The sequence below is a fragment of the Hippocampus guttulatus genome, chromosome 3 (genome assembly GCF_054856545.1).
Source record: "Hippocampus guttulatus isolate MCC_2025c chromosome 3, RoL_Hgut_1.0, whole genome shotgun sequence".
Classification (NCBI taxonomy): Eukaryota; Metazoa; Chordata; class Actinopteri; order Syngnathiformes; family Syngnathidae; genus Hippocampus; species Hippocampus guttulatus.
Genome location: NC_141263.1, coordinates 10,644,153 through 10,661,527, shown reverse-complemented (window position 1 = coordinate 10,661,527; position 17,375 = coordinate 10,644,153). Strand labels below are relative to the sequence as shown.

The 17,375-nt window shown below is 40.8% G+C and overlaps 1 protein-coding gene across 1 annotated transcript in view; it reads left to right on the top strand.

The window, feature by feature from the left end:
• Positions 1-15,648, top strand: part of ly75 (lymphocyte antigen 75) — a 35,129-nt gene extending 19,481 nt beyond the window's left edge. Inside the window, exons 16-35 of the mRNA XM_086106680.1 lie at positions 23-146; positions 2,030-2,065; positions 2,343-2,512; positions 2,819-2,886; positions 2,973-3,049; positions 3,883-4,019; positions 4,626-4,734; positions 4,870-5,030; positions 6,002-6,131; positions 7,060-7,280; positions 7,578-7,740; positions 7,994-8,158; positions 8,237-8,356; positions 8,593-8,784; positions 9,231-9,457; positions 10,572-10,782; positions 11,693-11,854; positions 11,944-12,060; positions 13,395-13,580; positions 14,106-15,648. Coding sequence (XP_085962806.1) covers positions 23-146; positions 2,030-2,065; positions 2,343-2,512; positions 2,819-2,886; positions 2,973-3,049; positions 3,883-4,019; positions 4,626-4,734; positions 4,870-5,030; positions 6,002-6,131; positions 7,060-7,280; positions 7,578-7,740; positions 7,994-8,158; positions 8,237-8,356; positions 8,593-8,784; positions 9,231-9,457; positions 10,572-10,782; positions 11,693-11,854; positions 11,944-12,060; positions 13,395-13,580; positions 14,106-14,281 — 2,952 coding nt within the window. The 3' untranslated portion in view covers positions 14,282-15,648. The remainder of the gene's footprint in view (positions 1-22; positions 147-2,029; positions 2,066-2,342; positions 2,513-2,818; positions 2,887-2,972; positions 3,050-3,882; positions 4,020-4,625; positions 4,735-4,869; positions 5,031-6,001; positions 6,132-7,059; positions 7,281-7,577; positions 7,741-7,993; positions 8,159-8,236; positions 8,357-8,592; positions 8,785-9,230; positions 9,458-10,571; positions 10,783-11,692; positions 11,855-11,943; positions 12,061-13,394; positions 13,581-14,105) is intronic.
• Positions 15,649-17,375: the final 1,727 nt, after the last annotated feature.

The following is a 17,375-nucleotide window of genomic DNA, read 5'->3' as shown; positions in this document are numbered from 1 at the left end:
AAAAAATGTATCCCCTCATTAGACAATGAAGAGAACGATGAAGCATCTCCTCATATTTTTATTCCACGACCTCCTTCCTACATCTTTCCACGCGACACCGTTTCACTGCGATGCCAAACTGGAATGGGTCTGCCAAATCCCTCGCGGTAAGACATATCAACATTAAAGAAATCTAAACTAAAATGTTATCTGAGCAAAACGGCAAAGAAATTACTCAAAAGACTCTAAAGGCAGGGCAGCGAAGGCAAGGCGGCTTTATCTATATACTGTAGCACCTTTCATACACAAGGCAACACAATGTGCTTCACACAAATAAAGAAACAGCACCTAGAATCATTTAAAAACACGATTAAAATCATAAGCAACGGATAGAAAACAAAAGCAGCTTACAAAAATTACTGAAAGAACACACATTGAAAATATTTAAACATGTTAAGAGAAAAGTTTTGTAAGTCAAATATAGTACAATACAATACATCTTTATTTATGTAGCTCTTTCACAACTCCTGCACCTGAACCATGTTTGGACTATTCCATTTAATGCCACCCAAGTTTCCAACCTGTTCAACAGTATACATGTATTGTAATCAAATGCTGCACGGAGATCCAACAAGACTGACACCTTATGTCATTTACTATTTTAGTAAGGGCTGTTTCGCTACTTTGATGAGGTCAGAAGCCTGATTGGAATGCATCAAAAACTCAGTTTGAAGTTCAAGAATTTGCTGAATTGATTAAGAACCATTTTCTTGACACTCTTAGGAAAGGAAGGATTGAGATGGGTTTATAATTTGCTACCAAGGAGACATCCAGCGCTTTCAAAAAGGGGTCTGATGGTGGCGACTTTCAGCGCTTTAGGAAGCTTGCCTGATTGTTGTAAGCAGTTGATTATTTGCTACAACTCGTTTTGAACAGATTTCACAATAGTTTTGAAAAAGTCAGATGGTATTGAGTCAAGTCCGACAGTTGATGGTTTTTCACTGCTGAACCAAATCTGTTCAATTTTTATTTTTATTTTTTGATGATGTGCCCTGAGATACTGTTAGTAGCAAAGCACTTGCAATAGTAAAATCTAGATTGAATGCTTACTACTGTAAGTGCAATGATCCTGCGATCATGATGTCACTGGACAGTGACAACTACCCAAAAAGTACTTTCAGTTGTAACATTCGTTTTGCTGAACTCCTTCAAAACAACATCAAACAGCTGCAGCTCATTCAGAACGTGGCAACTCGGGTACTGACTAAAACAAAGAGCTCAGAACATTTTACTCCACTCCCAAAGGCTTTACATGTGAATACAATACAATACAATACATTCTGATTTATATAGTGCTTTCACAACAGTGATTTAGATATGACAATGCTGTCACGCACAATTAAAGTGTTAATTTGGAAAGTCGTTTGAGCTTTTATTCAAAATCCTGGATATCTACTGGAGCTCTTTGTTCCCACAAGTAAGACAGTTTTGCGCACTAGTAGAGCGACTGTCTTCCTATTCACTTTTGGTCTACTTTTACGACCTTAAAATATCAAGGATATCGAATGCCGGTAAATGCTGAAATTACTTTTTCTAGATTGAAGCATTTGGTTCTCAACAAGATATTCCCATGATATGATTTTAATCATCTTTATTGGCCAAGTATGTAAAAACACAATGAATTTGTCACCGGTAGAATAAGTCACAGCAGTAGCAACTATAACGAATGAGTGAGAGTGAGAGTGCGAGAGCCTTTGTATCATGTAAGTAAGAGTAAGAGTAAGAAAACCTTTATTAGTTTCGCAATGGAGAAATTCCCGATTCACAGCAGCAAAGCTATGAAAGGAAGAAGTAGAACAACAAAATATAGGAGCTGCTGGAAAGGCAGCCACTCACGCGGCGCCATTTTGAAGTCAAAATAACAAAATAACACAACACAACACATAGGACACAGACAGTCGTGCAATCTTCACCACTTTTCTGCATACACTTTGTTGGGGGACTGTTGTTGCTATGACGCTTAAAATCCAATCTTTGCTTTATTTAATAGGAAAGACCCCAACACACCCAGACTGGTACAATTCAGGTAATACAAGTATTTACTTATTTTTGTGTTTTATTTGCATTTTTCCCAATGGTGTACCGTAATTCAGGTCCGTTGTGCCCTTGAAATAGATTCATCATGCATGTTTGTGACTGGTTCAAATCTAAGGATTAAGTTTTCAGAATTTCTGCAATTCTCAAATTTGCAAAGTCCCATGAGATGGGAATACATGTTTATGACAAAACAATATGTTTTATATTCATGCTTGAATGTTGTATCTTTTTTTACATTAAGTTGCCAATTGTGTTGTGTTTCCCAGGTGTGCACCATGAGACATCCATCTTTATCGATGGTAGCGAGTATTGGTTTGTGAAGGAGCCTCGGCTGACTTTTGAGGAGGCAACACTGTTTTGCACGATGAATGGAAGCAAAATGGCTTCGCCGCCGAGCTCCACTGCCGCCAGACTCATCCACGAGAACCTGGAAAAGGCAAGTTTCTTCGGAATTAGAGCCAGTAACTCCTGAGTGGACACGCATAAGGCACAACCTACCGTAACAGTAATATGTCATGTTTGTCAATTTTTGTCTATGTGGTTCTAATTGTCATGGTTGCCAAATTGCATTGTTACACACTGAAGGGTAATTCTGATAGTTTGCCTATTTCACTAAATTATCCCAAAGGCTTTGTGAGGACAGTGTATATTACAAATTACAAACACGTCTTACAGTCATGCTTCTGCAACTTGCCATGCACAAAAAGGCTACCAGCATTGATTTTAAAATGATTCTGAGCAGTTGTCGAGTTCTTCCAAGCAAGGTTGGTGGGTCAATCTGAGAGATCCCAAGCGGATGTTCCCCATGACGTAAGGCAATACAATACGCTCACGCAGAGTTGCTGTTCGTTTTGCACTCTTAATTTACAGCACAAGGGCATGTGTATGTGTTCCAGGCGTTCGCGGCTACACTTTTATTATTCGGCTCTCTTTGGCAGATGCACCTCCATCAGTCCTGAGAGCGCCATTCCAAGTGAGTAAATAAGGTTGAGCTGAGCGTGTTCAACCCGCAGGCCTTGTTTGATTTCATTACTCTTCCTTTCTTTGTAGCCAAAAATAGTCTGTTTGTTATGCTTTTTGTTTTGTTTGTTTTTTACTGCGTGAAGTTTTTAACCGACATCCTCTCTTGTTCAAAGAATATCAATTTGTTTTCATATATAAATCAGCATGTATTGTATTGTATTGTATTGTTCACCCCTTCAATTTTCTTTTTTCTTTATTTTTGCACAATGCACAGGTGGGAAAACAACCTACAAAAGTATGCTTTTTTTAATATTCTCAGTAGAATAACCACCTTTTTCTTATATTGCTAATAATGCAGTTTTTCTACAGCCATCTAGAGAAAGGTTTTGATTTTTAGATTAAAATGCATGGTAGATCGTTTCCATGGTCCGCAGAGGGAATCTCCAATTTTTCCAATCAAATTCCTCTGCTCCATTGAAGTGCAGTAAGCCATGAAACACCTCTTTGTTTTTTAATTCATTAACTTATTTATTTTTTGATGCACACCACTGTAAGTGATATATTGTAACAGCTGAATTTGGTTATTAAAAAAATTTGAAAAAATCCACCCTCCGAGCCAGGGAACTTGAATCACATTTGCATTTAAACAGCTGAAATGTGTTTTTGTTTTTGTTTTTAACAAAGCAATATGGACACAAATGGCCAGCATTGAGCCCAGAGGGTCAATCATAGTTATGTAAATGGATTAGTAATTGGACTTTTTTATTTTTATTTTTTGCTTTACAATTACAATTGATTGAACTACGGTATTTTTTTCTTTTTGCTGTGCTCTATTACTTGCAGAGTATGAGCACAGTTGCAGGCAGCAGTTGCCCTTTGTGTGTGAAAGGCTTAACATCACATTGGTGGAGAGCAACCCTCTGGAGGCTCATCCTGGAGGCCTGCCATGTGGAAATACCTCCCTTGCCTTCAGAAATAAGGTTTGATACTTTTGAGATCAACTGGTCACAGTCCCATTGCTTGTCAGAAGCATTTAAATCATATTTGACACTATGGTGAATGGTCAGGGACTTTTCTTTCTTTCTTTCTTTCTTTCTTTCTTCTTCTGAACCGCTTGATCCTCACTAGGGTCGCGGGGGGTGCTGGAGCCTATCCCAGCTGTCTCCAGGCACTTTTCTGTTGGTGTAAAAACGATCAAAAGCACTAACCTACATTTACAACCAAAATGTTAATATTTGTTCTATGTAATTGTATTCAATTAATCCCAACAGTCTGTTCTCTTCATTTAAGATAAGATGAGAAAACCTTTATTTGTCTCACAATGGAGAAATTCCCTGGTTGGTTGGTGAGAGCCAAACCTGTTCGAGCCAACTTTGACTAGCAAAACATATCTGGAGTTTATCTGCAGATGTTAATCATACATTGGATTTTTTTAATGGCTACAAAATGAGCTTAATTGTCTTGGTCTTGGACATGTTTAAACATCTATTTTTAAGGTGGACTTTTTCCAGAAAAGATCGATATAATTAGACAACATTTAAGATTCGCTGTGGCTAATGCTGCTGTTCAAAATTTTTTTTTCTCAGTGCTACACACTGCTGCAGAATGTGAAGCCGGTGTCATTTAAGACTGCCAATGAGGTGTGCCTGTCAGTGAGGGGAACCCTCGTCACCATATCTGACCAAGTGGAACAAGGTAATTCTTGGACACAAACCAGATTGTAAAAGTGCCTGTAAGATAACATCCTAATAACTCCCCTGAACTCCTTATTTGGGGACATTATGTTCCTCACAATGATAACCTACAAAGTGCTACTGCTTCTTTCTTTAGACTTCATCACCAGCCTGTTGCCAGGAATGAAGGACATGGGAGGCATATGGATTGGTCTCAAACAGAAACGTAACAAACTGGAGTGGCTGGACAAGTCGACAGTGAATTATGTTAATTTCCATCCTCTGCTCATTGGAATGCACAAGGCCATAAATGTCAATGTGAGTGATTTTTATTAAAATTGCTGTCTGGGGGGGAAAAAAAGTCTGAGCAGCATTTCACTCAAAGGCAAGCATTCATATGAAAATATTTTTGTCATCATTGTACTTGTTTTTGCCGAGGGAGCGGCGAAGCTCTGTCTTACGCCTGGGGACCCCTCATTCAAGTGAATGTGACTCCGTGATTGGTGTGTGCGAACACATTAAAAAAAAAAAAAAGTATAGCCTACATAATATTTCATCCAGTAGTACATATGAAATTGCAAATATGGTCTACCTTTGTTGTAAAACACTATAGTCTTTATTGTACATACTGTATTTTTATGATTGGCGATGACCAGTCTGTCTGGCTCGTGTAAAACCAGGAAATGGGCATGTGCAGCAGAGTTGCTTGCCGCGTTGGTGTCGGCCAATCAGATCACAGTTGACGACACAGCCCCAGACGGGCCTGCATTTTAGAACCACCTCCAAGATGGTTCTGAAAAGCCGTTCCGTTGAAAAAATGTCATGGAAAAGCGTCCCCTTCCTGCTTAAGATGCTACCACTGTTACCCAAACCTAGATAAGCAGATGAAAACGGATGAATGGATGAATTTAACATGTTATTAATATTAGTAGGAGTTGTCATAATATTTATTTATGGAGAGACATCGATCATGTTCATGATTTCTCACAATAATTGGGAAACAAATTAGTAGTAATATGGAACACTTTATTTCCAAGGCTTTCTGCCAGTGTTCACAAATGATGACATCTACAGCCTTTTTAGAAAATGTCCCATCACTGTTGAGCTATTTTTAGAAGAGGCCCGTGGGCTATCATATGCTGCTCGGGGGCTGCCTGGTGCCTGCGGGCACCGACCGCTGGTCTGCAATGTATTAACTGGCGCTACAGTCCTCAATTCATTTCTTTGTTTTGTGAATTTTGTCCCAGAAACATCTTCAGATGTTCTAAATGTGTATGTTTTCTTTACAGACGCTTGACCCAGACAACATGGATTTGTGTGTCTTTTTAATCAATAACCCCAGTTCGGCAGTGATGGGTACCTGGGACTACACCTCCTGTACCCATTATCAACATGGGGCAGTTTGCCAACACTATGCAGGTAAAACACTGCTTATTTCCCTTTACAGCGGTACCTCTACTTACGAACGTCTGTTCATACGGAATTTTCAAGTTACGAAACGTCTCAATGGGAAAATATTGCCTCTTGTTAAGAAAGAAATTTCAAGATATTATGAGATAGTATGGTCTGCTATTCGCAGCACAGAGTTTCCTGAATGCAACATACTTATAACTGCTCTGCCATTGGCTATTACCTAGCATCTTCCCGGCTTCCCATTGGCTAGACCTCCCAAGAGGGACCTGGACCATATGTGTCTATGTGTGTAGATAGATAGACATGTGTCTTTGCAGCGTTCTCGTCATTCGCCCCTCGGGCCATGAGCTGTTCCGATAGTTTTTCGGAAATGTGAATCACCTCGAAAAAGTTTTCACCAGTCGGACGATCGCTCACTATGCCGATGTTTGCCTTGGACATTTTCGAAGGATTGTTAACAGCCGACCAAAGCAAACATCCTAAGATCAGTTCTTTACAAAATACCAGGCAAAAACCACTTCTGAGAGAGAACATGGACTAAAGAGGGCAAAAAACAATAAAGACGCAGTTAAAAGTTAAATGACCATCATTTTTATTCTTGACTCTGTTCTTTGTTTTTTACATTATACACAACTAATTTATTGTGCAATAGTCTCATCATAACATGTATTTGTTACATATTTTGATGCATTTTGCTAAATTTTGGGGGGGTTTAGAACGAATTAGGGCATGGAAAACGCGTCTCTACTGACAACATTCTCTCGTTAAGACATTTTTTCCAGAACCAATTAATTTTGTAAGTAGAGACACCACTTTAATAACACGGCCCTTTGCTGTGCGACAAGCTTTTTTGCTTGATTGCAATCTGCTTTCTTCAACCTAACTGAGGCAAGAAAGCTTCTCCATCTTCATTGTCGCGCTCTTGTCATTTCAGATCAAGTCGAGGAGCCTTCCGTCACTTCAGGGCCCTTCCAGATCAACAACCACACCTTCCAGCTACTCATCAAGAACCTCACCTGGTTCGAAGCCTTGGAGCAGTGCATGGAACAGGAAATGGATCTGGCGAGCGTTGCCGACACCCTCCTGCAGTCCACGCTCAGTGTGCACGTGAGCCGTGCGCGCACGCCCCTGTGGATCGGCCTCTTCAGCGAAGATGTATGTATCCCCGGCAATGGCTCATGTTGCTCACATTTCAGCTTTTATTCCATATCGTTAACATCCATCTTAAGGTCCATGTACTAATACGGGCTCACACTTTACCTGAACAAATGTGTCTTACTAGTAGCGTTAATTCCACAACTAGTGCCACTTTTGGCCTATTAACTAGTCTTCTACTAGTACCCTGAATTGTCTTTGTGAGGACAAAGAGTGTTACGAGTATATGGGCCTTAAGCTGGAATTCAAGGATATGGAATAAAAGCCACAAAAGTTCTCCATGTACACTCCACTCAGGACGGGATCCACTATCGCTGGACGGACCACAGTCACACCGTTTTCAGTCGCTGGTCTTCTGAGGTCACTGAAGGCGCCTGCGTCTACCTGGACACAGACGGCTTCTGGAAAGCAACAGAGTGTGAGCAGACACTCGGAGGCGCCATCTGCCACAAGCCACACAGTGAGTAAGGATTTCTGTTTTAGATCTCAAAAGATGTTTAACACTCGCGTCTTATGCTGTTGATATTTCCGGCCCGATGAACAAACATCAGTTCTTGTAATTTCTTGTCTTTTTTTTCCCCCTGAAACAGCTGAATTTGGAAATGAACAAATCAGACAATTGTCAACTTGCATTACATCTACACTTCACAGCTAGAATGGTTGGAAAATGGGTTGGACTGGACTCGAATGGATGGCTCATTTTTGTTTTTCAGAAGAGATAATAACCACACCGGAAGACGTCGCAGTAAAGTGTCCTCACAAAATCAACGGCCCAAACTGGATCCCCTTCAAGAACAACTGCTACGCCTTCCATCTGGCTGCGTCCAGATGGGAGCAGATGGACCAAGGGCCCATCCGCAGAACCTGCGTTAACCTCCGTGAGAATGTCACCACAAGAAATCAGATTGGTTGAGTGTCAGATGAGTGCAGGTCCTGATGAGGTGTTTGTGTCGCAGACAAAGACGCTGACATCCTGACCATCCGGAACGCAGAGGAGAACGAGTTCATCAGGCAGCAACTCCTGCCCTTTCAAAACTTGGCTCAGTTTGTGTGGCTTGGGCTAGTCAAAAACAACAGTGGGTGTTTGAACCTTTTCTGCTTTTATTGCAGCGAACCTCTTGGCAAACGGCATTAAGTACAGTACACGTGTGCAACCAAATAAGATCCAATCCAAGAGCTGTATCCAAAATTTTCTGCCATTACATTGACATTCATATGAATTCATTTTATTTTATTTATTAATTTTGGGGTCTTAAAAATGTACTACTGTGCTGTATTGGCCATTACGGGATTCAAATGTGTGTGTTTTCAGCGATCGGTAACCACTTGGAGTGGTATGATGGAACAAGTGTCCAATATTCCAACTGGAGAAATGGTCGACCGGAAGTCGACGGCAACTTTATGGCAGGTGTCAATCTCCAAGGCAAATGGGTTCTCATCACAAACCGAATGTTGTTCTCCGAGTTCAAGCAAAGAGCCGTCGTGACCTGCAAACTGGATAATGGTTTGTGCTTCATTTGAAAAAGCCCGAATTTAAAGCAGAACATTTCTTTGCAATAATATGTTCTGTTTGCCCCCATTAGTCTAAACATGCCACTCTGGTGAATATTGCATTGAAGGAATAAGAATGAAGCAGATAAACCACCCGTTTTCATCCATCTCAGGGCGCAGCCATTTTGACGTTCTGCCGCTCTCTGCTGTTGATTGCAATTGACCTTGTGACATTCGCAATGCGAGCCCGAAGCCGTATGGCACTTTGACATCGGTTGCAGTCGACAGCAGAGCACAGTGGAATGTCAGAACGGCTGCGTCCTGAGATGGATGAAAACGGGGGAATTTATCTGATCTGCTTGATTCTTATTACCGGTACCCCTACGACATATTACTCAAAATACCTTGTTTAGACCTGTGGGGGCACATATTTTTTTGACCAGTTTATTCTCTCCCAAGAACCAAAAGAGAAGTACTCCAAGTCCACCAGGGATTATCAACACCTCGGCAGTTTAACCTACGAGGTGGTGACGCAACGTGAACTGAGTTGGTACCAGGCTTTGGAATTGTGCGCTCAGCGTGGAGGCCACCTGGCCAGTGTGCATGACAACGAGCATGGCGCGCACGTGAAACTCCTCGCAAAAACGGACGGATTCCCACTCTGGATTGGCCTGTCCAACCAGGAGGTAAGAATTTTCTGAACGAATACAGTCAACCGTCATTTCCTGTGTTTAATATGCAAATGTTGCCAAATAAATGATCCAAAATTCCCCCCAATTTTTGTACATGGGTCGATAAAAATGTTTTTCATTTAATAGATATTTACCAGTACCTACATACAATACAATACCTCCTGATTTTTATAGCGCTTTGATGACAACTGCAGCTGTCACAAAGCGCTTTACAGAACATTTAACATAAACATAAAACAATAACACAACAGAACACATAACAGGAAACATCAACAATAATACAACTGCATTATTGTATATTGTATAACTAGAGGTCATTTTTTTTAAAATGCGATTTTTAATTCCGTTGTACTTATTGTTGCTCTTTGGAAAGTGGCTGTGGGAGGGTGTGGAATTTAAAAAAAAAATACACGTGAGCTTTTCTTAACCTCACCTGTTTTATGAAGCCGAGCCATGATTGGTCCTTACCTGAACCCCGAGTCAGCGATGTCATTTTCAGTCGACAGCAAGTGGCAAAATGGTTGCCACCTGTGATTTGAGCGCCTTTGCAAATACATCTCATAAACCGCAATGACATTGTCCCATATTGCCGAAAAAATAATGGCGGACTGGCCGCTGGCGAATGACGGACCGGCAATATTTTACTGAGGCGCCGATCTCTCTGCATATTACAGTATAGAAGGGGGCGTATCATTCCCTGGAAATTATAGTAGACTAATCACCAAAAGTGAAGGCTGTTGGAATTTTGGGTGAAATTTCACGACGAAGCTCGGATATTCCATAACCTAGGACATCCACTTCCATGCCTTTGTGTGACTCTTGCAGCATCTCTATTGCAACCCTTCTCGTGCCATTCTAATCTGCTTTGAAACCTGGCCAACAACCTCAGAGTGTCACAATATCATTGAGAGTTTGCAACAGAGAAACTGGAAGAGTCACAGAAAGGCATCAAATGTTGGAACATTCAAAAGTTTAGAGAATGTCAAATTATGTCTGCCTGTACAGGTTTCAGTGCATTTTACCTCCGTCGGTGTATCTTTAATTCAGGGACAATAAATGAATTCACCTCATATGCTAACTCAATGACCTCTTGTGTGCGTCCATGTAGGCTGGGCGTGAGACCTACGAGTGGTCGGACGGGACCAGCTACCAGTACAAAGCGGACATCTCGGAGTCAGTGGAGGGCGCCAGCGCAGACGAGCGAGATGTGGGCGGCTGCGTCTTTGTCATGCCCTCTGGTGCCTGGGTGAGGAGCAGCTGCTACACGCTGCTTGACGGCGCCATCTGCTACAACACAAACACCAGCACCCTTTTCCAGAGTAAGACACCAGTTTGAAAATACTCACTTGGAGGTATTCATTGATTGTCTGTCCTTTTTCCTCTTCTTTTGCTCTCCAACATATGAATTTTAATAAGAAATTGATAGGAGAGGAGCGTTAGTGTTGTAGTTTTTAATGTTTTTTAATTTTTTTTAAACAACTCAGAAAATAACAAACTACATTTTTATACATCAAAGAACAAATACTATATAAAAAATTGAGATATGAACATGGATTCTGAATGAAATAAACGCAAACAGTTGATATAACAATTGAAATTAAATTACTCTGAAGAAAAAAACAAAAATAAGGGTAAACATTTACAGAAATGATCAAACATTAAAGATTACAAATAGAATTGCAAAATACAAATGAAATCACATAAAAACATGTCGGAAAAAAAATGCAGGTTAAATTCTTACACAATAAAATGTGCAAGGTTTTTAGATTGAATTCTCATTCATGAAAGACAAAAAACAAAAATATTCGTGAAAAGATTTGTCATGCATTGAAGAACAAAAAAATTTGGAGGGAAAGCTCAAAAAGTGAATAAAAGACACATTAAATGTTAAGGGGGAAAATGCAGATTAAATTCTCATGTTCAACAGCCAACATTAAAGTATATCTATAATTCAACTGATTATGAGTTGGCAATTCTGTCCTCCATTATTTCCTCAAAACCTCACCGATTAGCTGTTCTTGTGCTCAGGTCAAAACCATGTCTCACATATTAATAGCTTTGAAGTCATCTGGTGGCGTCTTGTTTTGGTAAACTTCATACAGGGTTCAATCCCTGTTCAAAAATATTCCAGCAATTTTTATGTCTTTTTTCCCCCCAATTGATCATATCGGTTCTTTGAAGTTGTCTTGCTCCATCCAAACTCTGGTTTCGTGTGTGTTCTGGCACCAGAAGCCAAGCTGCAGGCGAGAGCACAGGTCAACAGCTGCCCTCAGGGCAACGGCACATCCAAGTGGGTGCAGCGTGACGACCGCTGCTACGCCTTCGACATGAGCTTCTACAACTACAGCGTCTACGATATGCAGCGGGCCAAGAGCGTCTGTCAGAGCATGGGTTCGTACGTGCTTTTCACCCACACTGCTAATCCACTTTTGCAAGCCACCTCATTCTAACTGCTGACCTGTTTGTTGTTGTTTTGACAGGCGCTCAACTGCTGGCTATAAAAAGCAAAGAGGACAACGACTTTGTGGCCAAGTACGTGAGCGACGACCCTCTCATCACCAGTCGGGTGTGGCTCGGCCTTGACATCGATGCTCAAGGTCAACTAACCAACTCAGCATACATTGTTTTTTTAATTGCAATTACGTAGATGTACGCTCTCTGCCCTCACTGGTCAAACAATTGAGCGCAGCTGTAGAGCGACCCTGTTCTGTAATGTTAGTTTTTTTCACTATTGCCTTATATACCGCATTATAAGGCTCACTGAATAGAAGCTATGATAGTGGCTGCAGTTATGTGATGCATCCACTAGGCAGAGCTACATTAAGGGAATACAGTACAATACCACACAGCTTTTATCGGTATAGGGCAGGGGTCGGCAACCCAAAATGTTGAAAGAGCCATATAGGACAAAAAAAACAAACAAAAAACAAATATGTCTGGAGGCGCAAAAAATAAAAGCCTCCTATAAATCTTACAATGAAGGAAACACATGCTGTATGTATGTAGGAGACTGGACTATCTCAGAATTGTTTGTTATTTTTTCCTTTGTTGTGTGTTCACAAACGCCCCTTAGAATTTATTTTGTGATTTCCTCGCTTGATTTTTTTGTTTTGGTGCATTATTTTCGCTTTTCTTTGTGTCGGTGAAGTGATCATGAATTTCCGTTTTTCGGAGGCTGTCTTTGAACGCCTCTCGAGTTGAACAAGAAGAGAGAAGGCACGGAGGCGGACGCAGACGTGTCTGTGTTTGTCGAGACTGTTAAAAGCATCAATAAAGTGTACGTTTTTAAAAACCAACACCACAGCTCTCCTTTTTCGGAGCTGCAACATGTGTATGCCGGTATATACAGTATATCTGAGCTATATTAGCCTACTATCAAAATCTTTTTCCATTTTCAAACATTTTTTATAAAGCTCCAGGGAGCCATTAGAGCCGCGTGTTGCCGACCCCCGGTATAGGGCCTTCACAACCACTGCAACTGTAACAAGGTGCTTCACGGAACATTTAGAATACTCTGTCCAAGAAATTAGAATTTTGATCCAAATGTAGCTCCCTCGGAATGTAGCATGAAGCACGACACAAAGTGCGTAAAAATACAGGGTTTATTCCGTGGCAAGCCGTGAGAACTGGTCACAAACACGGACATGAAATATATAAATACAAATGACATGACAAAACAATAAAAGACAAAAGTTTTGAAGACAATTGATTGAACAAAACAGCACACAAACCTCGTGGGCTCACATCCACAAGGGGCTGAAGTAACTTTTCAAAAAGTCGTTCCCGACTGGTAGGACAACTATGAAGTTGATATTGACAATGTATTTAAAAGGTGTGTTTTGATGAGTCATCACACTGAAATTGCCCTCTAATATTTTTTGTCTGTAGTGTGTGTTTGTGCAAACGTTTACTAGGAATTCTTTGTGATTAGGTTCTCCCACAGGATGGGAGGACGGTTCGGCTCTGTCCTACACCAACTGGAAGTCGGGTGCCTTGGTTAGTGCGGCGCAGCGGAAGGAGGCCCCGTGCGCCATCATGGCGACCGAGGACGGAGGCAGCTGGAGAGTCGTCAACTGCCAGGCCAGCCTCAGTCGCGTCGTCTGCCAAACCAAAGCCGGTGAGTGTCTCTCCTTTTCAAGCGACCGAGTACTTTGCCTCTGTACTGACTGGAAGTTGTTAATTCATGAATAATTGAGCCCCGTTATAATTCTCATGATTTCCCCCCCCCCCCTTTTTTTTTTTTTTAAACACAAAGCATTCTTGAATAAGATTGAACATAAGGCCAATAAACATTTTCCATTTTTTATGAAGTGTTGGGGGGGATCTATAAGACAATTACAAACACTTTCAGGGTGGTGGCAATTACCGGCAGATTTTCCAGGATCCACAACTGGCCCTTATGCTCATCCCTTGCGAATTGACAGTAAAAAAATCATTTGTACTTTTTTATTTAACTATGCATCATTGTATACTGTACACTTCTTCAGTACCAGAATTGGATCAGTACTTTAACCAGTGTAATTTTAGTACTTGTGACTTATATACACTAAGTACAGAATGTAGGAAGTACTTTAGCCAGCCTGCTAAGTAGAGTTACGCGCTGTTCCGTATGACATGGTCGTGTTCACGCTTGTGTTGTCAGAGTCTTCCGGTTCTCCCGTGGCTGTGGGCTTCTTCGTGCTCATCTTGATTGCTCTCGCACTTGCTGTGGCTTTCATCGTCTACAAGAAGCAGCGAGGCCACTTCTCCTCCTCTGTGCGCTACAAGAGGACCACCGACCAATCGGACACCACCAGTATAATCACAGAAGGTGAATGAGCCTGCCGGAACGGTTGCCTCAGGGAGTTTGGATGTGACCCGCTGACCCTCCTTTTCCCTGCCCCTTTTTAATGATTAATTTATTTATTTATCAGCTCCCCCCGCCTGCTTATATAAAGAGTTTAAATATGATCGGACTGCTTGAATGCAGTGTCTTAATTTGGATTATTTTAGAGTTGCGAAGTACAGTGAGCCACCCCGCGTTTATTGCTGTAGTGAGACCAGGTACATTTGGAGGGAAAAAACAAATTGAAAATAGTTGCGGCCCTCACACGCAGTTGAAACACACTTAAACTGATGAAAACATACTTTTTAAAGGATACTAAAGTGCCTTCTCAGCCTCTTGCTTTCCAGAAACAGGAGAGAACTCATCACTTTAAGGAAACAAAGACTCTCATGTGCTGTTCGCCAAGTTAAAATCCAAGCATGCGTGGTTCTACAAAAAAAAGACAAATCAAACGAACAATTTAGCATCAATACCTTCAAAGAATTGCAACTTGATATACACCAAGCAGCAACACATACAAACAGTAACATTACTCAACTCCATAAAAGGAAAAAAGTGCTTAAAAACCCAGTGAGTGCAGTATAAATGAGTTGCGATTTTCCGTTGGGTTCACTGTACTTCTGATTGTTCTTGACTTTGGTTATAGGTTGAGGTTTGTTTTACCCTAATTTTGAGTTTTTGGACAATCCTGTGAACAAAATCTCATTTGTCTGCCTGGGAAAGTTCAATTGCACTGATGAACACTCACAGGTTGTAGAATTTGTTTTCCTTTTTGCTAAAATGTCCCATCAATTTGCACTCGTGTCTGAAGGAATACCTTGAAGCAGATCATTTGTTATTTTCTTTAAATTGTAAGATGTGTGCCTTTTAAAGAAGGAGAAAAAAAAGATTACTTTCTCACTAACTGTGCCTTTTGGGTGTCGGGAAAAGAAATGGGAGTGGTTATGTCACTGGAATTGCTTTTTGCTACTTGAACCGACGACGGGCCACGATTAATGCATGTTCATGATTAACTGGAAGTACAGTAGTTGGCCAGAAGAGGGCGAGTCAAACAAGCGTTCACACCTGCTGCCGATGCAGCTCAGACTTCGATGATGCACTTGACTGAGCAAGAAGCACTTTAACAGCGCCACGTGGAAGACATTTAGGAGTTCGACATTGTGTGCACGTGTTTGCCTTGTAAATATGTGGCATTTGTTTTCCAAACAAACCAAAGATGCTTCATTTAGTGAATGTCAGACTTTTTTAGCTTGCCTTTCGCTTTCAACTCTGTAAATTTTGGTTTTTAAGTTGTAAAGCTGACTGTTTTTGTCCCCCAAAAATGTACGGCGTCACTCCAATAAAATGTCTGTTTTATTACTGTGTGAGCCTTTTGATTGTGAACACAGTAATTAATTATACAGTCCCCTCCAAACGTGCTGAGACGGCAAGATCATTTCCTTCGTTTTTGTTGTACTGTATACTGAAGGTGATCAGGAAAAAATATCTCAGAGATCTACATTGTAGGCATACACACACACACACCTATATATACATGTGTATGTACATTATATATATATACACACACACGCACTACCATAAACGCCTACATTTACAACTTAAAGCAGACAATGTATTTCCAACAGTCTTTTATCTTCATTTCATTGTGTATGTTTTGGCCGCACAGGTGAGGTTTTTTTATTGCGATCAGATTTCAGAACTTCGGGACCCGGCCCGAGTGCAGTCGGCGACCACACACATCCCATTGAAATCGCAGGTCTTCTTTTCGCCAATCAGATTGGAGCTTCACCTCCGGAAAACCATCACGCAGACCCTGTGACAAGTGGGTTTCTCCGTCCTCTTAATGTGCTTGGAAGGGAGACGATACAGATAGTGAGTCGGCAATGGTGTTTTTAGGAACAGTTTAGTAGAGAGCTCTAAGTTAACACACTTCAAGACAGATCACGGTAGCTTTTCAAATTTTATTTCAATAATTAAACAAGTCAAACTCAGTTTATCTTTAAAACATATCCTTTGAACACTGACGTGAATACAATGAGAGCTGGACACCCTTGCACGACGAAAAGCCCCCCCACCCAAAAAATTAAAATAAAAACAACAAAAACCAAAACACATTCTAACATTAAAGCACTTGCGGTTGCATTTGTATTGAAATATACTGAATAGGACACTTTGTCCTCATTAGTGAGACAATTTGCTGCACTAGTAGAACGTTTGTGTCTTACTAGTTACATTTTTTTCATTACTGGATTAAATTTCTGCACACTCGTAGGACAACCACCTTAATGAGGCAAAACTGCACTAGTTGATGTCTATGCACTACGAGTACAACTACCAAAGCGCTAGACGTGAAGTAGTTCAATTTTTAAATGTCACCCGTAGTAAGCAGTTATCAACTAGTGCATAGTTTTCCCCTCACTGGTAACATGTAGATGTCCCACTCTTGAGGAAAAGGGGCATAGTATTTTTCGTGGTTGTAAGGCGCAAATCTCGTATTTTCAAATATGGTCAAGTTCTTATTTTTCCACAAATTGGATCCTATTTTGGCTTTCTGCACATTGAGTTGCAATTACACCCAAGTAAATTGTTTGAGAGCTAACCTATTCATGTTCTGGGACACCAAGTGTGAGAAGGGAAAACTAACTCTTCACTCAACGGGAGCCGTGACACATTATGTCGCCTCAAGACTGAAATTCCATTTGTTTATTTTAGGGTAATAATGAGTGACTGTAGTTATGCTACATACATTTGAGGAAGCCTGTTTTGTTAGAAACGGATGGCCGTCACGCTTCTGCGCACAAAAAACTGGTCAGCGACACACTGTCATAAAAGTTTGTCTGCAGATTAATTTAGCGATTTGTCAATGTGCCTCACTGATGTCTATTACCTTTTAAACATGTTTGAGAATGTGACATAACAACAGTCATTTATTGTTGTGAAGTACTGAAGGTTTTTTTTTCTGGTCAGAAAATTTAAATATGTTTGTTTTTTTTAGCGTATTAGCTTAGTGATTGAAGAGAATTTGAGGGCGGTGGTGTGTCATGCGCGTCAGTAGGTACGAGGTGTAATACTGATTTCAACAATGTG